Raw genomic sequence first — 10,000 nt, forward strand, 5'->3', positions numbered from 1 at the left:
AGGGAAGCATGAAAAAGTGAATGCTAAAGCAATGATGATGACATGTAAAACACAAAAAGTTCAGTGGTCTACAAGGGTCACAAGCACAGTCCCTTCCTATAAGCAAATCAATAAAAAAAATTTGCGTGATCGTTGCCAGAGCAGCCAACTGGCTTCCGTGCCAGTGGCACGTAAAAGGCACCATTCGAGCGTGATCGTTACCAGCATCGCCTTACTGGCACCTGTGCTGGTGGCATGTGTAAAAAGATTCGAGCGAGGTCGTTGCCAGTACTGCCTGACTGGCCTCCGTGCCAGTGGCATGTAAAAAGCACCCACTACACTCTCGAAGTGGTTGGCATTAGGAAGGGCATCCAGCTGTAGAAACTCAGCCAGATCAAACTGGAGCCTGGTGCAGCCATCTGGTTCGCCAGCCCTCAGTCAAAATCGTCCAACCCATGCTAGCATGGAAAGCGGACGTTAAACGATGATGATGATGAAGCTCCGGACCAATAAGACTGCCTCTATTCAGTCGCTTGACCGGCTAGCAATAATAGCAAACTCTTCCATCAATTTAAGTAAGAAAAATATATATTGGGATTTGTAATCAATTTAACCCTTTCATTACCAACCCGGCTGAAACCGGCTCTGGCTCTGTAGTACAAATGTCTTGTTTCCAAAAGTTCTGAATTTAAAATCTTCCACCAAACCTTAGTCACAATTTATGTTCCTAACACTAGCTTAATGATAACTAAGTTATTTTACTTAATTCTTTGTTATCATCATCATCATCATCATCATCGTTTAACGTCCGTTTTCCGCGCTAGCACGGGTTGGACGGTTTGACCGGGGTCTGGGAAGCCAGGGGCCGCTCCAGGCTCCAGTCTGATTTGGCAGAGTTTCTACGGCTGGATGCCCTTCCTAACGCCAACCACTCCGTGAGTGGATTGGGTGCTTTTTACGTGCCACCTGCACAGGGGCCGGGGGGTCCGGCATTGGTCGCGATCGGTTCGAGCTTTTAACGTGCCAGCGGCACGGGGGCAACTGGGTCCGGGGTACTTTGGGGATCCGGGGTACTTTGGGGATCTGGGGTACTTTGGGGATCCGGGGTACTTTGAATGGGTAGGGGGTATGTGGAATTGCTGCAGAAAGCAGCCCGGGTCTTTGCAGTCACAGCATATCTCCAGAGATCTCGGTCTTTCGCCATTGCCTCAGTGAGGCCCAATGCTCTGAGGTCATGCTTGACTACCTCATCCCATGTCTTCCTGGGTCTACCTCTCCCCCTGATACCTTCAACTGTTTGGGAGTGGCACTTCTTCACACATCTCTCTTCATCCATCCGCAGCACATGACCATACCATCGCAAGCGTCGCTCTTGCACACCACATCTGATGCTTCTTATATCCAGCATTTCTCTTAGGATGCTTACACTCTGTCTTGCGTGCACACTGACACTACACATCCAGCGGATCATGCTAGCTTCATTTCTTTCAAGTCTACGCATGTCCTCTGCAGTCACTGCCCATGTTTCATTACCGTGAAGCATGGCAGTTCGCACACATGCATCATACAATCTACCTTTCGCTCTGAGGGAGAGACCTTTTGTTGCCAGTAGGGGTAGGAGCTTTCTGAACTTTGCCCAGGCTATTCGTATTCTAGTGGTGATACTCTCTGTGCATCCACCTCCGCTACTAACTTGGTCACCCAGGTAGCGGAAACTATCAACTACTTCTAGTTTCTCTCCCTGGAGTGTGATGGAATCTGTTTTCTGAGTGTCTGTTGTGTCTATTGTCCCTGTGCATCTGCCGCACATGAAAGCTATCTTATCTGTTAATTTCCCTTTAATGTTGCTGCATCTCTTATGTGTCCATAACTTACATTGGGTGCATCTTATGGAGTTTCTACCTGTACCTTTCCTACAGATTGAGCAGGGCCACCTACCCGAGGGGGTGTGTGCTGAGTACCTCTTGCTGCTTACTAATACTTTGGTCTTTGCTACATTTATTCTAAGGCCTTTTGATTCCAACCCTTGCTTCCACACCCGAAATTTCTCTTCTAGTTCCGGTAGTGATTCTGCTATGAGAGCTAGGTCATCGGCATAGAGGAGCTCCCAGGGGCATCCCGTTTTGAATTCCTCTGTTATTGCCTGAAGGACTATGATGAATAAAAGGGGACTGAGGGCTGAGCCCTGGTGCACACCTACTTCTACCCGGAATTCTTCACTATATTCGTTGCCAATCCTAACCTTGCTGACAGCCTCTCTGTATAGAGCCTGTACAGCCCTTATTAGCCATTCTTCAATCTCCAGTTTCCGCATCGACCACCAGATGAGGGAACGGGGAACCCTGTCAAAGGCTTTCTCCAAGTCTACAAAAGCTATGTAGAGGGGTTTATCTTTAGCTAGGTACTTCTCCTGCAGTTGTCGGACCAGGAATATAGCATCAGTGGTGCTTCTACCTGGTACAAAACCGAACTGCATTTCATCTAAACAAATTCTCTCCCTAATGAGATGGGTTATGACCTTCTCTGAGACCTTCATCACCTGGTCCAACAGTTTGATACCTCTGTAGTTATTTCTATCTAGAGCATCACCCTTACCCTTGTAGCAGTTGACTATGGTGCTGCTGCACCAGTCATTGGGTATGACTCCATTGTGAACTACCTGGTTTACAATGCGGGTGACTATGGTATAGCCCACATAGCCAGCTGTTTTAAGCATCTCAGCAGTGATTCCTGATAGGCCAGGGGCTTTGCCTGGTTTCATATCCTTAATTGCTTTATCTACAAGGGAGCTGTCTATTCGGGTAGCTGGTCCCTCTACTGGGTCAACATTTGGCAGGCTCTCCTCCTCCCATTCATTCTCCTCATTCAGCAGTCTTTCATAATGGCTTCTCCAAGCCTCTTTCTTTTCACTAGCAGTAAATGCAAGTGCCCCATCATCCATCCGGACACATTTCTCTCCTATAACATCACTATTTTCTCTGACACACTGTCTGGCAATCCGAAATACTTCAGCTCTTTGATCCTCGCGTCGCTGGACATTGGCAAACTTCTTCTTTTCTGCTACGTCTTTGGCTATGTATACCTGCCGCCCAGCCTCCCTTTTGGCTATCTGGTACAGTTCCCTGCTGCCCCCATCCTTCCAGGCTTTCCAGGCCGTCTCTTTTTACAGATGGCTTTATCTACTGCACTATTCCACCACCACGTAATTCTAGGTCTGGAAGGGACTTTGCACCATCCACAGACTCGGTCTGTGGCACTCAGCAAGCTGTCCCGTAGGAATTCCCAGCTACCTTCTATGTCTGACGTCTGAAGCTCCTCCTCCCTCTCATCAAATTTCTTGATGAGTATGTCCCTAAATTTCTGACCATGTGAAGGGTTCTTTAGCCTCCAAATCCTTCTTTTCTGGATTGGTTTGTTTCTTGGAGTCCTTCTGGCCTCAAGCTTAAAGTCACTGATGATTAGTCTATGCTGAGGGATACATTCTTCACCCGGGAGGGTCTTTGTATTCAAGAGCAACCCTGCATATATAATATAATAGAAAGAAACACAAAGCATCTCAAAATAAATACGGTAATGAAATGGTTAAGTAAGGAAAATATATATTGGGTTTGGTAACTCTACATATAGCCCTATAAAGATGGGATGATCAGGATAGGAATACTTTTGATGATAGGACTGATCAATCAGTGCAGAAATAATGTTAAACAACAACAATAATCTCCCAGCCAATTTACAAATTACATTCCGACTGAAATGTAATAACTGTAGGAATATTACCGATCTAGCAATCATTGTTTTCAGAAGAATTTAGAAACGAATAGGACATTTTTATGTAACATAGAACAGGGATCTTTTCGGTTTCAACGGCAGTTTTTTCTAGCGGTGTCATATGAAATTGTCACCCATAATTATGACCCTAGTATCGATCTATTGCATTTCAATCTATTTTAGGGTTAGGGTTAGAGTTAGGGTTGGTTAGGGTTAGGGGTGGGGGGAAGGGTATCTTTTTTTCTTCAGAAATGTAAATAAACCCAATCTGTTTCTTAAACAAAGGACATTTTCATATGGCACAGAATGTTTTCACTTCAATAGACGGTCATTGATTGGTTGAAACTGCAGAAATTGAAGAAAAAAAACAACAGATATCTTACAAACTATAGAATTTTCTCAATAAAGCCAAGAGAAAAAGTTGTTTTATAAACACATTCTACCAGCATACGAAGTTTAAAAGTGTTTAGTTACGTGGAAATTATTTTAAAAAACTGCCGTTCAAACCGAGAAGATCCTAGAACAGTAATAATGATATATAAATGACATACGAGCTTGAATTGGGAGCAACTGTGGTGGAGAAGTACATAATCGATTGAATATCCCCCTACATATTTCATCTCTCTATATATATAAAGCTGAAGTTGTCTGTGTATGGTAGGTTTGGTAGCCTTCAACTAGCACTATCTCCTCCGAGACCTTGCTGCGCAAGTTGACCAAAATTGAGAGTATGATAGAAGAAGACTTGCTCTTCATTCCGTAGAAGAAAAAATTCAAATCGGATCATGTTAACACCAAAAATTATTTACATCAAAAAAGTGCTTTTTTTCTATGAAAATTCTTATTTTTTACGATTCTTTGACTGCTGTGTCGCCATTTTTCTGTGTATTTCAACCAGAAAAATGTTCACTTAAAGAGAATAACAAGCTACTCTTTCTCTTTTACTCTTTTTACTTGTTTCAGTCATTTGACTGCGGCCATGCTGGAGCACCGCCTTTAATCGAGCAACCCAACCCTGAGACAAACACAGACACACAAACGCATATATACATATATATAGATATATACAACAGGCTTCTTTCAGTTTCCATCTACCAAATCCACTCACAAGGCTTTGGTCGGCCCGAGGCTATAGTAGAAGACACTTGCCCAAGGTGCCACGCAGTGGGACTGAACATGGAATCCGGAACCATGTGGTTGGTAAACAAGCTACTTACCACACAGCCACTCCTGCGCCTATAATGCAAAATTTTTACTTTTCAAAAATTCCAATTCTAAAGGGGTCGAAACAAACCCGAGCAACGCCGGGCGATACTGCTAGTTTATTTATATATTTCATTTTCTCGATGTCAATTCCTGTGAATTTGAATTCGCGATGTAAAGGGAGATAACTGCACATTACAAAGCATTATCGTCTGCTTCTCTTCCAATTTATACCAGCGACCACCATTCACAAAATAATGAAGATTCATACATTGACACATTGTATCAATCTTGTAGAACAGTGTAGTACAGTTGACTGAATGCAATCCTGGTACATTACTGGTATGGGATCAGCAAATTTTAAAATAATTTCTATGTAACTAAACAATTTTAAACTTCGTATACTGGTAGAATGTGTTTATAAAACATCTTTTTCTCTTGGCTTTCTTGAGAAAATTCTGTAGTTTGTTGGTTTTTTTTCTTCAATTTCAGCAATTTCAACCGGTCAATGATGTCTATTGAGGTGAAAACATTCTCTGCCGTAAACATTTTCAGGTGGTGTCATATGAAAATGTCCCTGCTATTTATGACATATTCGTTTAAGAAACAGATTGGGTTTATTTACATTTCTGAAGAAAAAAAAGATACCTTTCACCCCACCCCTAACCCTAATTAACCCTACTAACCCTAACCCTAAAACAGATTGAAATGCAATAGATCGATACTAGGGTCATAATTATGGGTGACATTTTCATATGACACCGCCAAATTTTACACAGTTTTTTATTGCTTCACAAATGCAGCATGGAAGGTATTTATAAATCATTGAAAAACACACAAAAACCGTTAGATTCACTTCAACATTTAGATTCAACTAGCAGTATCGCCCGGCGTTGCTCGGTTTTGTAAGGGAAATAACTATATAAGTATTTTTAGAGAGTTATAGCCAAAAAATAGCAAAAAAATGCATTAAAAATGAACAAAAATGGTGGTAAATTTTTTTTTAAATCGTTGACTCATTGTAGACGCGCGCTAATACCCAGAAGGGCTCGATATGAATCACGACTATAAGATACCCGGTTTTGGTTAAACTGCCCTGCAAAATGTGGGAGTAGTTAGGAATCTAAATCGTAGGAGACAGACACACAACTTGACTTTTATATATAAAGATTTGTCAAAATATCTTCATCGCTTTGAGACCACGATCTGTTCACTGACAAAATTCCGTACTGTCAGTGAACGGGTCATGGTCTCAAAGTGACGAAAATATTTTGACAAATTAAATTTAAATGTTGAAATGAATCTAACGGTTTTTGTGTGTTTCTAAATGGCTTATAAACACCTTCCATGCTGCAATTGTTTTTGTTTCAGCACACGATCTCAGATCAAGCCACTTGCTATGCAAGTTCATTGCTATAATTTATTGCTTCAGCTATTCCAATAACAATAATGATTTCTTACATTGGCATGCAGCCACGAATTTATGTAAGAGAACAGGCAGCATGGATACACTCTGTCAGCCTCAGAGATGAACTTTCTGTAGTTATTAACATGTAGGTGGGTGAGTATTCCTTAGACATACATAACCTTAATGCAGTTATCATACCAAATCAGCTGACAAAGCTGGACGATTGGATTACTGCACAATCCAAGGAGAGAAAATGAGAGACAGAGAGAGAAAGAGAGGTAAACCTAGTAGTGGACTGGTACCTTATATATAACACCCCAGGAGATGAAAGGCAGGATTTCTACTCAAAAGACAGAGAAGTGGAACCAGTACAGTAAAGTGAAACCAATATGGTAAAGTAAAGTGTTCTAGTAATTATTCTACCATCTTGCTACTCTCTCTTTCTCTTTTACTCTTTTACTTGTTTCAGTCATTTGACTGCGGCCATGCTGGAGCACCGCCTTTAATCGAGCAACTTGACCCCGGGACTTATTCTTTTGTAAGCCCAGTACTTATTCTATCGGTCTCTTTTGCCAAACCGCTAAGTAATGGGGACATAAACACACCAGCATCGGTTGTCAAGCAATGCTAGGGGGACAAATACAGACACACAAACACACAGACGCATATATATATATATATATACATATATACGACGGGCTTCTTTCAGTTTCCGTCTACCAAATCCACTCACAAGGCTTTGGTCGGCCCGAGGTTATAGTAGAAGACACTTGCCCAAGGTGCCACGCAGTGGGACTGAACCCGGAACCATGTGGTTGGTAAACAAGTTACTTACCACACAGCCACTCCTGCGCCTAAGAAGTTTTTTTTTGTTTTTGAAAGGATCCCAGGACTTGTTACCGAACTGTGTTGCGCTTGTAGCAGACACTGCCAAAGTAGGCCACAGACCTCATCAGCTTAGGCAAGGTGATTGACACCAGGAGGTGAAGACCCAAAAAAGGGTCCAGTAAGGAAAAGAGTGATGAGTGAAGATCTCTTCCAACTCTCAATAAAGAAATGCAAACAATGTCTGTGTAAAATGTGCAAATATAAGTGCAGGCATGGCTGCGTGGTTAAGAAAGTATGCATCCCAACCACATGGTTCCAGGTTCAGTCCCACTGCATGGCACCTTGGACAAGTGTCTTCTACAATAGCCCCAAGCCAACCAAAACCTTGTGCATGGATTTGGTAGATGGAAACTGAAAGAAGCCTATCATATGGGTGTATGTGTGTATGCATGTGTGTGTATGCCTTTGTCCCCCGACACCACTTAATAACCAGTGTTGGTGTGTTTATGTCCCTGTAACCTGGCAGTTCAGCAAACAAGGCCGACAGAATAAGTACGAGGCTTAACAACAGAGTAAGTACTGAAGTCAATTTGTTGAACTAAAATTCTTCGAGGTGGTGCCCCAGCATGGCCACAGTCTAATGGTTGAAACGAGTAAAAGATAAAAGACATAAATCATTTTTATAAGGGGCAAGTTAGCAACACAAACTGAAATATGAACAAGAAAAAGAAAAAAATGTGGGGCCTTACAGCGGACACCTTCTTCCATGTCCCATCGAGCGTCAATGATGTCTGGTTGTCGACTGAACAGTGTGAATGTGATGTCATAATGGGTGTGAAACCGCAGTGATCGCATGCTCTCTTTGTCAGGCTGGAAACAGAACAGGAGAAACTTTTTATTTTTGTGTTACCAACATAGAAGTAGATAGATTCATTTATCGGCATTATTTTAACTACAAAAAGGCGGCGAGCTGGCAGAATCGTTAGCACGCAGGGCGAAATGCTTGGCGGTTTTTCCTCTGCCACTACGTTCTGAGTTCAAATTACACCGAAGTCGACTTTGCCTTTCATCCTTTCGGGGTCGATTAAATAAGTACCAGTTATGCACTGGGGTCGATGTAATCAACTTAATACCTATGTCTGTCCTTGTTTGTCCCCTCTGTGTTTAGCCCCTTGTGGGTAGTAAAGAAATAGGTATTTCATCTACCGCTACATTCCGAGTTCAAATCCTGCTGAGGTCGGCTTTGTGTTCATCTTTTCGAGGTCGATGAATTAAGTACCAGTCATGTACTGAGGTCGATGTAATTGACTCTCCCCTTGCTCAAATTTCAGGCCTTGTGCCTATAACAGAAACGATTATTTTAACTACAAAAAGGCGACGAGCTGGCAGAATCGTTAGCATGCCAGGCAAAATGCTTAACAGTATTTCGTCTACCGCTACATTCTGAGTTCAAATTCTGCTGAGGTCGGCTTTGCTTTCATCTTTTCGAGGTCGATGAATTAAGTACCAGTCATGTACTGGGGTCGATGTAATTGACTCTCCCCTTGCTCAAATTTCAGGCCTTGTGCCTATAACAGAAACGATTATTTTAACTACAAAAAGGCGACGAGCTGGCAGAATCGTTAGCATGCCAGGCAAAATGCTTAACAGTATTTCGTCTACCGCTACATTCTGAGTTCAAATTCTGCTGAGGTCGGCTTTGCTTTCATCTTTTCGAGGTCGATGAATTAAGTACCAGTCATGTACTGGGGTCGATGTAATTGACTCTCCCCTTGCTCAAATTTCAGGCCTTGTGCCTATACAGAAACGATTATTTTAACTACAAAAAGGCGACGAGCTGGCAGAATCGTTAGCATGCCAGGCAAAATGCTTAACAGTATTTCGTCTACCGCTACATTCTGAGTTCAAATTCTGCTGAGGTCGGCTTTGCTTTCTTTCATCTTTTCGAGGTCGATGAATTAAGTACCAGTCATGTACTGGGGTCGATGTAATTGACTCTCCCCTTGCTCAAATTTCAGGCCTTGTGCCTATAACAGAAACGATTATTTTAACTACAAAAAGGCGACGAGCTGGCAGAATCGTTAGCATGCCAGGCAAAATGCTTAACAGTATTTCGTCTACCGCTACATTCTGAGTTCAAATTCTGCTGAGGTCGGCTTTGCTTTCATCTTTTCGAGGTCGATGAATTAAGTACCAGTCATGTACTGGGGTCGATGTAATTGACTCTCCCCTTGCTCAAATTTCAGGCCTTGTGCCTATAACAGAAACGATTATTTTAACTACAAAAAGGCGACGAGCTGGCAGAATCGTTAGCATGCCAGGCAAAATGCTTAACAGTATTTCGTCTACCGCTACATTCTGAGTTCAAATTCTGCTGAGGTCGGCTTTGCGTTCATCTTTTCGAGGTCGATGAATTAAGTACCAGTCATGTACTGGGGTCGATGTAATCGATTCTTCCCCTACCCCAAATTTCAGGCCTTGTTCTTATAACAGCAGCTGAATGTATTGCAGCAACATGAAACAAAATGTTTTGTTCAAGAACACAAAGCACAACCAGTCTGGGAATTGAAACTACAATCTCACAATCATGAGTGCAATACATGAAACCACTAAGCCATGTGCCTTCACACACACACACACATATACTCACATTATATATATATACATACATACATATATATATGTGTATATATATATATATATATATATATATATTAAGGTATGTAGAAAAATACAACATGGACAAGAACGTATAACTCTTAGAAGACGATACAATAAACATGGACAGGACATTCGAACCCCTCAGTCTTCAGT

General features: G+C 42.1%; 1 protein-coding gene across 1 annotated transcript in view; it reads right to left on the minus strand.

The window, feature by feature from the left end:
- The window catches only part of LOC115223497 (GPI transamidase component PIG-S), a 62,783-nt gene that overhangs the window by 30,243 nt on the left and 22,540 nt on the right, over positions 1-10,000 (minus strand). The window contains exon 7 of the mRNA XM_029794113.2: positions 7,936-8,056. Coding sequence (XP_029649973.1) covers positions 7,936-8,056 — 121 coding nt within the window. The remainder of the gene's footprint in view (positions 1-7,935; positions 8,057-10,000) is intronic.

The sequence above is a fragment of the Octopus sinensis genome, linkage group LG2 (genome assembly GCF_006345805.1).
Source record: "Octopus sinensis linkage group LG2, ASM634580v1, whole genome shotgun sequence".
In the NCBI taxonomy this organism is placed as follows: Eukaryota; Metazoa; Mollusca; class Cephalopoda; order Octopoda; family Octopodidae; genus Octopus; species Octopus sinensis.